We start from the raw sequence: 15325 nt of genomic DNA on the forward strand, positions 1-15325 counted from the left end.
GGACTTACTGTGGGAGTGGAGTGGGTGGTGACCATGAGTGGTGATTGAAGATCAAAGGGATTCCCAGCCTAGCTGCCAGCGAACGTGGGGCACCCATGCAAAGAGGAACTGGGTTACTGGGGGCTGCGTGCCCCCAGATTCTGGCCCAGAATCAGAATGCTGGGTTTATCTGCTGGCTGGCTGGCTGGCTGGTTAGCTAGTGGGTGGGGGTTGGCTGGTGGATGCATGAGGTGGGGGGTGAGTAGCTAGTGGATGTGGGGTGGCTAATGGATGGTGGGGGGCTGGCCAGCTAGTGGATGGGTGAGGGGTGTGGATAGCTAGTAGATGGAGGCTAGCTGGTGGATGGTGGGGGTGGCTGACCAGATAGTGGGAAGATGGAGGGATAAATGACATCCGTCATGAGCTGTTGGCTCTGTCTGCTCCAGAGCACTCTGCTTCCTCATCATAGAAAGATCTTCGGGCCTGGGGGGCCTGATAAGGAGCCACTGAGCCATGACCCCTGACTTTCCTTATTACCCTCCTGCACTCTGGGAAGCCCTCAACCCTTCTCGACTTCTCAGAGCCCCTTCGCACCAGAGTCAGTTCTTGGTTTTTTCCTTCCCAAACCATCAGACATTTGGCTCCCCAAAGCACCGTCCCAACCCACCCCATCTTTCACCGGCATCAGAGGAAAGGCCCAGAGAGTTACTTTTCTAGCACCCAGCCCTTCCTTGGAGCTACCTCGGGGCCCAATGGTCTGTTTCTGGAGCAGGGGCTCACAGAGGCATGCAGAGGCCGGTGGCAGCATCCCCTTGGGCTTTATTGTCACAGCCCTCCCTCAGGCCCTGCTCTGGACCAGTTCCCAATGCCAGGCGAGCTGGGCCAGCCGTCTCAGTGGGAACTGGCACGTCTGTTCAGAACAGCTCGGGGATGATGTAGTCGCTGTGGACACCATCGATCAGCCCTTCCCCGTTGTTGTGGACAAACCAGCAGGCGACCTTGGTGCCGACGCTGACATCCTTCCTGTAGTCTTTCTGGGAGCCCCTGGGAAAAAGGAAAGAGACACTGTGATGCAGTGTGGACCAGACGGCTGCTAGGCTTGTGGACTTCAAGCAGGAAAAGGGTGTGAAGTTGCTCATTCTAAGAATCTAGAACTCTTTGGACAAGAAGGAAATGAAATGATTAGCTCCTTCTAGGGAGCTGAGTTTGGCCTTTTCCTGATTAGGAGGGGCCTAGAGGGGGGTCAGGATCCTGGAGGGAAACGAGGGTAGGTGCCCCACAGGAGACAAGAGCCTGCCAGACCCACGGGTGTGGGCGGAGAGGGCTCTCCAGAGGAGTCCTGTCACCTGGTGACTGTCAGCCGATGGTTCTTCACCACCATGGTGGCATCTGGCTTTGTAGGGTCAGAGCCTGGGTGGATGTCAGACACTTCAAAGTCAAAGGGATGGAAGAATTGTCCTGGGAACAAAAAACATTCACACTGTTGGCCCCTGCATGCTATGAGCCCCTGCCAACACCAGAGGGAACATGGCCACCAGCCTTCCGGGGTTGACGCGAAGGCTGACAGGGTGTTGGGTGCTGGATCCGGAGTGACTGGGACAATCTCTCCTGGGGCATCTCCCCTCTGCCACGTGTCCTGAACAATCTGAAGCTCGAACATTCCATACCCAGCAGCCCATGCGTCTGTGCCGACATCCGGTGACTGTCTACCACGTAGAAACCCAGAAAGTCCTGGTGGACAGGATGCTTCTTCCACACCTGGTGCAGGACGACCACAAAAGTAACCCCATCTCCGAAGGAGACCACCATGTTCTTCTTCCTGTTGATTGTCACGGATAGCCTAGGAGAGAAGAGGAGCCCAGCAGGTGGGACCCGTGGCGGCCATGACACCGGGCATCTGCGTCCAGGGCGTCACGGGAGGGCCTTTTCCATACACGGGACCTAAGGGCACACAGACTCTGGAAACTATCTCAGAGGCGCTGGAGAGAAGATGGCTCATGTGTGTTGACTCTGCGCTCTACTAGGAGATGCTTCATCCTTTTTCCCCCATAAGTAGGAATAGGGCTGTCCTGGGAGTCTGGAGACCAGGGATTGAGCCTCAGCTCAGCCACTGGCTTTCTGTGTGACCTGGGCTAGTTTCCACCCCTCTCAGAGCTTCCCCGGGAGGTGACCTGGGCTAGTTTCCACCCCTCTCAGAGCTTCCCCAGGAGTAACAGCCCTGTCCCGCCCACTAGGCTCTGGGTGACTTAAGGAGAGAGGCTGAGCAGTCTGAGTAGGTTCCAGTTAATGAGCTCAGCCAGAGAAGGAGAAAATGGGGTTAGTGTGTATTCAGTGTGTCGGTCCAACTAATGCTTACATCCACGCAGCCCTTCCCTCAAGATCTGTCCTGTGAACTAGCCAGCTACCAGTCCTGGCTGAGGCCACGCTGTCACCCTTTCCTGGGCAAGGGCTGAGCTCTGAGGCCACCAGTCTCACCTGTAACCCTGTGGACCTTCTGGGATCCCTCAAAGGCTCCTCAGACCCTCGGCCTGAAGTGCTCCTCAGAGACCCGGTGGGAGGCCTTACCCATCCTGTGAGATTGTGACCGTGTCCAGCCAGCTGAAGGTGCTCTGTGCAGCTCCGTTCCATAGGGTGACCTTCTCTGGTGTCACCTCCATCCGGAAGTCCATGTGAGCACTGGCAATGCCCAGTTTGCCAAAGTAAGTCTTTCTGGTCTTGGGGTCAGAGTTGCCTCCCTTCTCGCCAATGATCTGCCCATTAACTGTGAGGCCTGCCGGAGGGATGGGGCCGTGAGGGGCCAGCGAGACCTTCTGAGTCCTCCAGCCAGCCTTGCTGAGGGGGAACAGCATGGGGTCCCCAAAGTGAGACCAGGCCTTCAGAGCCAGCCCTCTCTGGTCTGGACACTCCTAGGTTACGCTGGTGGCCGAGGGCCCACGCTGCAGACTTGACCTGTCTGGACTGGGAGTGGTGTTCAGAGAAAAACTATCTCCCAGACATGGGCTGCCCCCGAGCACCCTCAACCCTGACCATCTCTCCAACACAGTGGGGTCCTTGGTGAGCCTATGGCTCTGGACAGCCCCCTCACGGTGTAAGCTACACATAAAGATGACGCTTTATGGGCAGAGTGAGGCACTGGCCCCAGCCACAGCCCCAGCCCCCACCTGTGACAGGGTCCTGAACGAGGCGCAGCACCGTGCCTGGGTCTTCGTCGATGTTGAAGCAGATGGCATCGTCTTTCTGCGGGACTTGGATGATGAAGTGGGGGTCCCCGTCCACTGAAGGCACATCAGAGAAAGGACTGGCTCACCATTCCAGGAGGAACCTCCCCTCCCATCTTGGCCCCAGTGGGTAAACTCCTAACAGGTAGGAGTCGCTGGGCCCTGGGGCCTGGGTCTCACCCCGGGAGGAGCAGGGGGCACTCACCGTAGTAATAAGGTGTCTGAGGAGGCTGGTAGCTGGCTGTGGATGCAGAGGGAGAGAGGCTGAGCTAAACAAGCAGGCCGGGGGAGGCACCAGGACCCCCAACCAGGATTTGGTTCGGCCCCTCCCCTTCCTGCTTCCCTAGGCTCTCAAACCACCCCCATCTCCTCAGGCCCCCAACCATCTGCCTGTTCCAGAGAGCTGACTCAGAAAGACTCCAGAAGGGAATATGACACAGGGCCAGTCTCTGGGCAGTGCCCGCTGCGGGGGGTGGGGGGGGGCTTCGGGAGGGGCAGGGGCTGTGGCCACGGGCCTGTACTCACTCAAGTAAGCCATGGAGCGCGCCACTGAGGAAGGAGACCAAAGGGCAGTCGTGAGCGGTGTCAGAGGGTGCCCTCTCCCCCAGCCCCATGCCTCTGCCTGTCCTAGGGCCACGAGTCTCCAGTGGAGCCCCAACCCTGACAGGTGGAGGCTTGGGATATGACTCCTAAGGTAGGCTTTAGAAATGGGAGCATGCCCAGGGAACTCCTTTCAAGGATGGGCGGAAATATGGCGGTAATTTCTAGGTTGAGGCAGAATGTGACGTGGCTAAAATGTAAGCCACGAGATCGTCTGCTTCTCTGTCATGAACAATGTTCACAGCAGAAGCCATCCCACACCCCGAAGTCCCTCTCCCCAGAAGGTCACAGCTGTCCGTTGTCCTTGGGTCTGAACCTGCCCGCAACCCATGCACACTCCTGTCCATTGACTGCCTCTGACAGCCCCACGCTAAGGGTAGAGCAGGCAGCCAAGCCAGAGGCACCGCTCGGATGGCACTGTGTCGATGACGGTGGAGCTGGGAGGTGGGGGCTGGGAGGCCCTGCCTTGTCGGGGAGGGGGGCTTGCTGGGGGCGAGGATGCGATTTGATAACGAGAGAGGCACAAAGTGCTATGAATCCCGGTGAGGGGCCTGGGCTGAAGTCCCAGCATGGCCACCTGCTGACTAAGTCCTCTAACTAATAGACTTAGGCTCTCCATGCCTCAGTTTCCTTGCTATAAAACGGGAACCACGTGAGGACTCCTTTAGAGGATCGCCGTGGAATCAACGGAATGTCAGTGCCTGACGTGAGAATTTGCTAATTTCTGCAGGTCACGGAAAGCTCTCTTGCTGATTGTCCCTCGCTAGTCGGGGAAAGCCACCTCCAAACCGCCCACGAGGACCTACTGAGGCTCAGAGAGGGCAGAGCCCAGAGCGCAGTGGCTCACGGGTTGGCAACGGCACTGGGACCTGGGTGCAGGTGTCCTAAGGTCCCCTCCCTGGCCTCGGCACTTGGAAAGGCCTCCTTGGTTCTCTCTTGTCCCCCTCCTGGGATACCCGCCCAGCCGCTGGTAGAAGCTCACCTTCTGTGTCCATAGGCCCTGTGAGGGAGGAAGGGGAGAAATGTGTTAGGATCCACAGACTCCTGGTGTCGACCCCAGGGCTACCGACTTGCTGCCCGTCCACCCCTGCTGTGGGCCTCCCAGCAGAAAATTCCTCCCCACCCCCAAGGGCATATCACCCAGAGCCAGGAGCTCCTGGAGGCCAGGGGCCTGGCCTGGACTAGATCTTTGCCTCCTGTGTCTCCCCCGGCCAAACCCCCATCCCCACGCCCGGGTATGGGGACACTTAGGAGTCCCCTCTTGGAGTCTGGCTGAGCAGGCCTGTCAAGCCTCCAGCACTCGAGGCCTTTTCCTCTCACAATCCCCAGGCACGTGCTCTGGGCCTAACTTTCAAGCTGGAAGTTCTTCCTGTCTGAGCACCTCCATGCTGCAGCCAAAGCCTCTTTCCTTGAAATCACCCTGGGCAAGGTGTCCCTTAACTCATATCCCTTTAGAGATGCAGAGGCCTCTCTATTCACCCCCCCCATGCACTGTCCATGCTGATGGCTTCACTCCCTCCACAGCACCCTCCCCAAACCTTATCCAGGTTTCCTTCTACGCCCCCTGGACCTGCCCCTCTTGAGCAAGGGTGGGTCTCACCAGCCTGGCTTGTTCCTCTTCTAGGCACCCAAGGCCCCGGGTCTGGAAGGCCTGCGAGTTCTGGCCTGTACTCTCCATGCCCACCTTCTCCAGGCTTGTCAGCGATGGCGGTCTGGTCTTCGTTGTCCTCAGGCTTGGTCACCACCATGGAGGTCAGTGGAGTCACAAAGTGGTACTTGAGGGACAGGTCCAGGGCCTGGGCAGTGAGGTTCTCCTTCTCCTCGCCATGGGCATTCTTGCTGTGGGGAGGGACAGGAGTGTCAGCCAGAGAAGAGTTCCCTGCCTGACCTCCTCTGCTCTGGCTCCCAGAACCAGGCCAAGAGCCCCAGAGGCCGCCCGGGAGTGCCTTTCCCCAGGATAGAACCCTTGAGTGCTCAGAAAAGACTGGTTCACCAGCTCCCTGGGAGAGATGGACAGCCTGTGTCTGAGGCCAGGCCTCAGTTTCTCCACTATAAGATAGAAGAGGCTTGACATGGTGTCACAACAATCTCTCATGACAGTGTCCCTGTGTTGAGTGCTTAGCCCATCCTAGCCCCTGCTCCAGGGACTTTATAGGCCCAGGCCACCGAAAGGAAGGCTGACAGGTGCTCTCCGATGGGCCCAAGCTCCGCCTTCTGGGGGCTGAGGGCAAGGTCCCAGCCTTCGGTTGTGTTCAGCCTCCCCATCCTTGTGGGCCCACGCTGGCTGTGGGCTACAGGGTGCTGAGGCCAGATGTCAGGCTGGGCTCTGCCCTGGGGAAACCATCCCGTGAGGCTGGGCTGAGGAGAGGGGAAGGCAGCTGGGACAGCACGTGGAGGGGCACATCCTGGGGAGTGGTTGCGGCTTCTTCCTCTTGCCCTCCCCCAGAGCACAGTCAGCACAGGGGCAAGCACAGGTAGGGTGTGGGGCAGTGTCGGGGGCGCAGGGGTGGGGTCTGGCTATGGGAGGGGTCACTGGCATCACCGCTTCTCCAGCAGCTGCTCAATGGTGAGGTAGGCCCAGAGCCGCTCGATGTAGTTCCCAAAAATGTAGTCCTGCTCCTTCAGAGCCTTTTCCATTTCCTTCATGTCCACCTCCTCTGTGAAGGTCAGATCATTGGTGGCCTGAGGTGGGGGTGAGAGGAGGCCAGAGGCTTGAGGGCTGGAAGCCTGGACTAGGTGGCCCCATTTCGAGGGCTACCACTGCTGGACCGTCAGCCGGGAGGCCAGAGCCCCATCGGTGCTGATCCCCCGTCCACAGCACATGTTCCGGCCCTGGCCCAGCTCACCCCATGGCCCTTAACATCCGCCTTAAAGTTGTTCATGTCCTCATCCAGCAGGCGCCCAGCCACCACAATCTCAGAGCCGTCGTAGAAGTGCTGGTACGCATTCTGGGTGAGGTCCTGGATGGCGTTCTCAGGGTACTCTAACTCCACGCCTGTCAGCAGCGGGTTGGCCACCTCCTCGTAGAAACCCTGGAGTCCAGAAGGGGGACCTGGTCATCTCAGGTCAAAGGGTGGGCATGGAGAGGACAGGCTGGGCAGGTGCCCCCTGCTGCCTCCCCAGGTGTCGATCCCCCAGGCTGAGCCGGTTCCGGGTCCTGATCTCCACTTCCTTGTGGCCCTGACTGTGCCCTTCAGTTTGTGGGAGACTCCCCTGGCCCCCCCCACCCCCACCCACTAGGAAGAGCCTGGGAAGAACAGAAAGGTAAGCACAGAGTTCTTGGCACAAAGAAAGTGCTTGAGAAACTTTTGTTGGAAAGAAAGTAAGAAAGAGAAAGCAAAGGAGGAGAGGCTGACGAGAGAAGGTGACATGGGTGTGAGCACAGGGTCAAAAGAGACGATTCAAAGGCATGAGGGGTCGGTCTACTGCAGAGGTGTAGACACGGGGGAGGATAGGGTCAGCAGACTTAGCAAATGAAAACACAGGATGTGCCGTTGAATTTGAATGTCAGGTAGAAGCAAATTCAGTTTTAGTGGAAGTATGTCTGTTAGGGGATGAATTGCTTATCTCCAAAGTCCATATGTTAAGATCCTTCCCCGCAGGATCTCAAGATGTGACCTTTTTTGGGGTTAGGCAGGTTACAGAGGTAATTGAGTTAAAATGAGACCTTTGAGGGGCACCTGGGTGGCTCAGTGGGTTAAAGCCTCTGCCTTCGGCTCAGGTCATGATCTCAGGGTCCAGGGATCAAGCCCCACATCAGGCTCTCTGCTCAGCAGGGAGCCTGCTTCCCTTCCTCTCTTTCTGCCTGCCTCTCTGCCTGCTTGTGATCTCTTTCTGTCAAATAAATAAATAAAATATTTTAAAAAATAAAATGAAAGTTTAAAAAAATGCCTTTGGAGCAGCTCCCAGTCAATATATCTGGTGTCCTTCTGAACAGGAAGCAGTTCGGACCCAGAGACAGACACCCACGTGGGGCCGATGATGCAGAGGGACAGGGAGAAGGTGGCCATCCACGAGCCAAGGAGAGACACCTGGAGCAGACCCTGCCTTCACAGCCCCCGGAGGGGAGCAACCCTGCTCACACCTGGATCTCGGACTTGTAGCCTCTAGAACAGCAACGCAGTCCATTTCTGTGGTGGGAGCCCCCCAGTCCGTGGTACCTTATTGCAGCAGCCGAGCAAATATACAGCACGCCAGGCCACCCTGAGGGCATGCTTACACTACAGAATTGTTCAGTTTATCGGACATTCATATTCGACCCCCTATTTTGTCTGGCCATCCCACAGAGGAAGCAGGTCTATTCTGTGTAGCCCGAGGACAAAATCAACCACCACTGATGGCTAAGAGGTAGCTAGAGGTCCATGTGCGCCCAAGAGGAAGCGCTTTCTAACAAGTGAATGTGTCACTCGGTGGAACAGCTGCCTGAAGAGGTAATGAGCTCCCCGCCCCTGGAGGTGTGCAAGACAAGGCATACCTGCAACTGCAGGTTGGCATCAGAATCCTCATAAATGCGCCGGGCCAGCCCATGGTTCTCCAGAGCCATGCTCTCCAGGAAATTGTAATTCAGATTGTTGCCAAAGCCCAGATTATACAAGGGGAACTTGCCCCCAATGGCGTTGCGTACGTTCTCTTGGATTTTTTCAGGTCTGCTTTCCCCTGTGGGAGAAACGGGTTCTCACTCCAGCCACAGCGCAGCAGCGAGCTGGCTCAGCTCTGTCTGGAGGTATCAGACTCCTGCCCACGCAGAGCTGGTGGGGTCACGGCCATGAGCCCGTGTCGGGGCAGGGGGGTAGTCCTCAGAGGGGGAGACAGGACACCGCCTTTGAAGGGCTCCCGGGCCACTGGGAGAGCCACCCGAGATCTCGCCACACGCCAGCTCCGGAGCCGCCTGCCTCACCAACGTTGGCGTCCCCATCCGTCAGCATGATGACAATGGAGGTGCTCCTCTCTGGGACTCTGTGCTCCTCCCGGGCCTTGTTCAGCATGCTAATGGCCCTCAGCAGCGCATCGTTGATGTTGGTCACTGGCACACAGATACAGACAGCGCCGTGAGAGAGTGTCCTCGGGGGACCAGGGTGGAGGAGGTCGGGACAGCAGGCCCGGCGCTTGGACCCCCAGGTGCTGTTGGCCAATGCATGGCTGTCCTCAGTAGGTATTGACTGAGTGACCCAGCAAGTGGTGGCTGAATGACTCACTCTTTCAATGGGGACAAAAGGACCAGCCTCATGGGGCTGCCGGAAAGTAGGTGTGAAAGCAGTTTGGGAAACTGTCAGATGGACTCCCAGACCTGCTCCCTGGGAGGAGAGGGGAGCCGTAGTGACGTCACTTGTCATTCTCCCTAAGACAGCCCAGGATGAAGGCTGTCCGTGGCGTCATCTTGCTGGGACTAGCAGGGTGCCAGCATCACGGGTTAGAGAAAGAAAGAGGGGGCTCCCCAAGGCCACAAAGAAGACACCCCACTATCAAGCCTGAGACCCACCCCCCCAGCTAGGCTCTGCAGGGCTTAGCCCAGCGGAGTCTCCACCCCAAAGCATGAAGGAGGCCGACGGCTGAGGCCAAGGGGCGCGACAGGATGCGTCGGCTCTTCCCTCCGATCTTACTTCCTTGATCGTGAATATTCTTCACAAATGTCCTGGCCTCCTCGATGTTCTCGGGAGTGGCTTGAACTAAGTTGTCTTTCCAGGTGGTCACATCCCCACTGAACAGAATGAAGTTCAGGTAGTCCTCCTGCTTCACATCATCCAGGATCTTGAGGAGGGCGTCCTTGGTCTGGGAAGGAGAGAGAGCGGCAGACAAGAGGCTAGAGGGAGCGACCGGCCGCCAGCCAGTGTCTGTCCACCCAGCCTGGCTGGCGCCGGGGCCTGGGCTCTTTGCAACAAAAGGGGGTGGACGCTCTGTGACCTTTCTTTAAATCCTGTCTGTCCCCTCCTTCCTCTTAACACGGGAAGCATCAGCTCTGTCCCCTCACAGACAACTCTGTCCCCTCCGACCCCCGCAGTGAGGCAAACACCTGCTCCATTTTCCGGCCGTGCATGGAGCCGCTGACGTCGATGACGAAGACCACGCTCTTGGGCACCACCGGCAGGCCTTGAGGTGCAAAGAAGTGCACGAAGTAGCCGTTGACTATCTGGGAAGGGGAGAGAGAGACAGGAGGCCACGTGCCTTTGGCGACTCTTGCAAACAGAAGTCAGACATTTACCAGCTCCAGAAAACAACGGTCCTTGCACAACATCCACCATGGGGTGTCACACGAAGGCTCCATACCGTCTGTCATCCCCGGGCCGTGCAGGAAACTCGGCCTTGGGCTGAAGACTGAGGATCTGGGCACGCCATGCCACTGCAACCCCTCCTGTGCCAGCCCCCACCACCTCGGGGCGACAGAGGACCAGCCCGCCCAGCAGGGCTGCCAGGCCGGTACCTGCACGTTGGCTGGGGACTCCCTGTTCACGTCGTAGGTGATGATAAAATCCCCGTTGATCAGGGAGTCTGTGCAGGTTGGGCACGAACGCTGCTGGTCCATGCTGGGCTTGAAGGACACTCGGCCCTGGGGGAGGCGACAGAGGGCCTCGCTCAGCTTGGCCAGGGCCCGTGGACCTTGTGCTTCCCTGGGGAGGGAGACAGAGCCCCCACAGGAGGAGCCCAAAGGCGGCAGCTGGGGAGGGGGGCGGCGCCTGGGCAGTCCAGCTGCCATCCAGAATGCTTTGGCCTTCCTGAGCACCTGGGGGTGGGGGTGGGGGATGGGGGGCCCAGGGGGAACTCACTGCCCTGCAGAAACCACCAGCCCTCCCAGCACATGCTCCTTGGGCGGGCGTTGATGGAAATTCCTGAATGACTAAGGTTTGCTATTCAGGTGACATTTATTTATTCACTGCCCGTGATGAAAAAGGCCCCTGGAATGTCTGGGGTTCTTGGGAACCGGAGCCAACCATCAGCACCAAGAGATTCCCTTTCATCTGTCACCCCTCAGGGCAGAGTCAGCAGATCTAAATGACGCCCTCTGGCCTCAGTGTCCTTATCTGTAACATAGACAATAAATTGCACCGCCTACTTCCCAAGGTAGAATGAGACTGGGCCTTATAAATGATTCCTCTGTCCCCCATCCTCAAGGCAGCTGGGACCCCAGATCACAGCAGCACTAGCGCTGGCCTCCAGCACCCTCACCCCCGACCTGGGTGGCCAGGGAGCAGTGATGGAGGTGAGTATTCCCCCCTCCCCTTCTCAGCCAAGCCCTGGGCTTCACGCTTATCCCTTTAGTGTCGGGGTTCCTGCCCCTGCCCTCCCCCCAGGCCTGAGAACACCACCTTTTTCCCTGAGAAGGACTTGGTGAGGGCGCTGCCCAGGAGGTCATTGGTGATGAACGAGGCCTCAGCATCCAGTGAGCTGATGCCCTGGGGCTCGTAGATGTCTGCCTCGATCTAGAACGTGCAAGAGTAGGAGGGGTCACTCGGTGACAGCGCAGAGGCCAGCCTCCAGGACAAGGCCAAGGGGATGGAGAGGGTCAGTGAGGGAGCAAGGACAGCCTCCCGATAACTCCTGATGGCTAAGCCTCGTGTCTCCCACCAAGAAAAGGACCTCAAAGGCTTGTAGACAGCTTGGTGACCCCAAGTCTCTCCCACCACCTGCCATCTAGTGCCCTGCACTCCAGCACTAGGGCATTTCCTTTGGCTTCAGCTCGGACGCTCCTCAGCCCTGATGGGACTGGACCTCTGTGTTCTCGACCCTGCTCAGGGCTCTGTCCCAGCGCCCTTCCCTGCATCTCACCCCGCTCCCCCGCACACCTGCACGTTCATCCTTGTCCTTTCAGCACGGTCTGCAGGGTGGTTGATTACCTCAAAGTGCTTGACCAGCTGCTTGGGCTGGACCTTAAGGTACATCTCATATTTGCCCTTGTGCCTCTTCAGCAGCTCCTCGTAGGTTAGCTCAAAGGTGACCTTGCTGCCCGCCGCCACGTTGACGGAGACTGTGAATTTCTCCAGCTTCCTCCCGGAGGCCCTGAATGGGGTGTAAAAACCGCCCTGCAGACTGCACCAGCCCGCCTGCCTGGGACCTCGGCTCAAGTCCAGCCCCATGGAGAGACTCTCCCCTCTCTGAGACTTGCTTGCCCCCACTTCCAAGTGGGATAATGTCATAAGCATCACGGGCACATTTTGCTATGATCATGAAATAGTAACAGTACCGAGAACCTGGGCCGCTGCTGTCTGCGTCTCTGAGAGCCCTTGCGGCCCACACACTCTTTCCAAGGCCAGGGGGGCGGGGGGACCCTCTTACTTGACCAAGCCAGCTGTCTTGCCCTGGGACACAGCCTTTTCATACTGCTTCTTGGCGACTTCCTTCTCCTTGACATTCCCAGGGTAGGTAACACCGTCGATGGTCCTACAAGGAAGGAGAGTTGGGGGCTCATGCTGAGCCAGACTCCCCACCCCCACCCCCCGGCCTGGAGCCAGCGGCCATGGCGACACCCACAAGGTGAAGTTGGTGATGAAGGCTGTCTTGGGCAGCTCCACGTCAAAGGACACCTCCTTGGCCGTGTCTGCACGGTTGACAGCTCTGGTGGTGACGACGTTGTGAGCAAACCGGGAGGTCACCTTGCAGCTGATCTTGGTGCTGTAGACCTCGATGCCATTGACGACCTGCAGGAGGGGACAGTGATCGGCCAGTGATCGGCCTCTGGGAAACCAGGCCTTCAGCCTGGCTGGTCCTCCCAGGCTCCCCCTGCAGAACCCAGAGCCCCTGCCTGGTAAGTGGCCCCTCCAGTTTCCCAGGCACCGTGACTGAAGCCCGGGCAGCATCCTCCATCTTTGCATTCACTCGGCCACCCTGGTTCTGGAATGTTCTGTCCTTTCTAAACACCTCTCTTCCCCTTGGAGACCAGGGGCTCCTTGGCCGGCAGGGGCCTTGTCTGATTCAGCCTTTGTCTCTCCTTGTTCCCTGGCCCCACAGGCTCCTTAATTCAGTGTGCCTTGGAGCTCAGCACCAAGAAGCCACTCAGGGAAGGGTTTTGCACCATGAGAAGGAACTTCAGGCTGGATGGTATTGCATGTGTTGGTGCTAAGAAGAGGAAGAGGGGGAGTGGGAGGGGGAGGAGGGGGGAGTGGAACAGGGAGAGGGAGGGCACCTCCTCTGCCTCCTTAATTCTGGATCTGTGTACATGCAGCTAGCTGTAGCCCAGGAGGTCTTATAAAAATCCAAGCCTGACCCTGTCCGTCTCCCACTTAAACCCTCTTATGCTCCCCATCACCCTCAAGACAGTCATCCCCCGGGGTGCCTGGGTGGCTCAGAGGGTTAAGCCTCTGCCTTCGGCTCAGGTCATGATCTCAGGGTCTTGGGATCGAGCCCCGCATTGGGCTCTCTGCTCATCAGGGAGCCTGCTTCCTCCTCTCTCTCTGCCTGCCTCTCTGCCTACTTGTGATCTCTCTCTCTGTCAAATAAATAAATAAATTCTTTAAAAAAACAAAAAAGACAGTCATCCCCATGGCTTCGAAGTCCTCCAGGCAGGTCCCGTCTCTCTGATCATCTGTGCTCCAGCCACCCCGTGTCTCTGGCCCTGGAGCACCTGCACCAGCTCTTCCTGCCCACCTCCACTTGGAAAGAAATCGCATTCACATGCACCCCAGCCCTCCTCCTTTCCTTTGATAATTGCTTGATTCTGTCCCCAGACGGACACTTATTTCCCATGCCAAGGGGACTGTGTGGGGAGGGCCTTCGTGTCCCAACACCTTCTCTCCAGTGGGGCGGGTGGACTGAGGGAAGGTCTAGGGAGACATCTGGCTCAAGCAGGATGTGAAGATGCTTCATGAGGCTGTGTGTCCACTGCACACAGGGCCTGGTACCATCAAGTGCTGGGTAAGTGTTTACAGGAGGCAGGGCCGGCGGAAGAGTGGTCCTGGGCTGTTTCCAGGGAGGTCCGAGAGCATGCTTCTGTGGCACTGTTTCCCAGGGGTCTTGAGTCGCATGGGGTCTGCCAGGGCAGGGGGCTGGGAGCTGCCTGCCAACTGGGAGGGACCTTTTATTACGGCCCACCCCTTCTGCTATTGGGCAACCAGCTCCATTCTGCCCCACCACACACCCCTCCATGCCTGGTGAAAGTTCTCACCCCTTCCGGGAGGCTCCGTTTCTGCAACGACAAAGACAAACACAGAAATCAGGCCAAGGCCAAGGCCACTATGGCCTGGGAGCAGGCTCGGCGCTGAGGCCAGGGTTCAGCAGTCACCTCCCACACACATACCTCTCGAGGGGCCTCTGGATATAGGACCCTCCCAGAGCCACTTCAGAGCAGGAAGGGCTCTGAGTAGATGGGGAAACCGAGGCCCAGGTAGGGCAGGTCTCCAGGTTTTCGAGGGGAACAGGGCTGGGAGAACCAAACCAGCTATCTCCCTACCCCACATACCCTGACTCACCCTGCCTTTCCCTGGACCTCGAGGCCCTGAGGCCTCCCCTCAGAGGACCCCCACCACCACTGCACCTCCACGAGGCTCAGCTCAGCCCTTCCTGGAGTCTCTGCACTTGTCTCAGGTGTGGATCCACACAGCCCCTCAGTGAGGTGAGCGCTTTCTGCTGCTTGCCCATTTGATAGGTGGGGAAACGGAGGCCAAGGGAGATTTAAGAGCCCAATACCCAGCCTTGTCCCCTACAGCTCACTGCCTAGCCTCTTGCCTCCTCCTCTCCCTGCATAGAGGACGGTCCATCCTGTTGCTTCTGCCCATGTGACAGGCTCAGATGGCAAAGATGGGACAGACTTACCCCCAGGGGCCGGGAGGGGATTCTTGGGAAGCCAGAGGCCACCAGGCCAGAGAGCAGGGCCAAGATGAGGCAGGGCCTCCACGCAGACGCCATCGCTGAGCACGCAGGCCTGGCCTGCGCTCCTTATATGGTGAGCCTGGTGTTTTCCGAGTGGGGTCAGTGACCTGCAGTGTCAGGCGGGAAGAGCGGGAGGTGGGGGGCTCCCCGGGGAACTGGGGCGTGGGTGGAGTAACAGGCCTTGGATCCGCCTATGCCAAGGGGGCCCATAGGGATTGTCAACAGTCAACAGCGTTGGGACATGGAGGCTCCAGGGGAAAGTAGACCGCTGCGCGTTGGCTCGTGGGCCCGGGGCTCCCTGGGTGTGGGCTCACAGGGCCCGGAGTCACACTGAAAGCCAATGGCGTCTCAGCACTGTCGCCTGTTACCTGCACCGCTGACATGGCCTCGGGGCTGGCCTCCTGGAAAGAACCCCCCAGCCTTCTTGAGGCGGCCAGGGCTCAAAGCCAGGCCCATAGCCCCGAGGCTCCGACCTCCATGGCCACACCCCTTGCTCATTATACTTGTCGGGTTCTTGCACTCAAGGGACAGGATAAAGCCCAGGTCCTGCACTCCAGCTCCCCCCTGTGATCTGGCTCCAGCCTGCTTTCCCGAACGCATTCTTCCCCCACTGGTGCGGCTGCCCCTTCTCGGCACCTCACACCTCCCTTCCTGCCAGCTCTATGTCCTGCCTCCAGAAGCCTTCATGCTTTCTAGCTGAAACGTCATCTAGCTGACCCTAGACGGACCTG

The 15325-nt window shown here is 58.4% G+C and overlaps 1 protein-coding gene across 1 annotated transcript; it reads right to left on the reverse strand.

Annotated features, from left to right (window-relative positions):
• Positions 1–778: 778 nt before the first annotated feature.
• On the reverse strand, positions 779–15116 carry ITIH3 (inter-alpha-trypsin inhibitor heavy chain 3). The gene is made up of 22 exons (XM_080800773.1): positions 14538–15116; positions 13891–13911; positions 12261–12427; positions 12066–12170; positions 11627–11789; positions 11099–11212; positions 10216–10341; positions 9808–9924; positions 9398–9566; positions 8695–8820; positions 8272–8453; positions 6644–6829; positions 6340–6479; positions 5482–5636; positions 4780–4797; positions 3723–3746; positions 3403–3438; positions 3141–3254; positions 2545–2749; positions 1647–1819; positions 1326–1437; positions 779–1023 (listed from the first exon to the last, which is right to left on the reverse strand). Exons 1-22 carry the CDS (start codon positions 14628–14630, stop codon positions 894–896), a joined length of 2676 nt encoding a protein of 891 aa, XP_080656899.1. The 5' UTR covers positions 14631–15116; the 3' UTR covers positions 779–893.
• Between the last annotated feature and the right edge of the window lie 209 nt (positions 15117–15325).

The sequence above is a fragment of the Martes martes genome, assembly GCF_963455335.1.
Source record: "Martes martes genome assembly, chromosome: 1".
Classification (NCBI taxonomy): Eukaryota; Metazoa; Chordata; class Mammalia; order Carnivora; family Mustelidae; genus Martes; species Martes martes.

Excerpts from the sequence above, each read along its gene's own strand:
- ITIH3 (XM_080800773.1), bottom strand. The coding sequence starts at position 14,630 with ATGGCGTCTGCGTGGAGGCCCTGCCTCATCTTGGCCCTGCTCTCTGGC. Across the intron at positions 12,171-12,260 it reads TTCATCACCAACTTCACCTT|GACCATCGACGGTGTTACCT; the intron begins GTGGGTGTCGCC and ends CCTTCCTTGTAG. Across the intron at positions 3,439-3,722 it reads GCGCTCCATGGCTTACTTGA|CCAGCTACCAGCCTCCTCAG; the intron begins GTGAGTACAGGC and ends CTGCATCCACAG.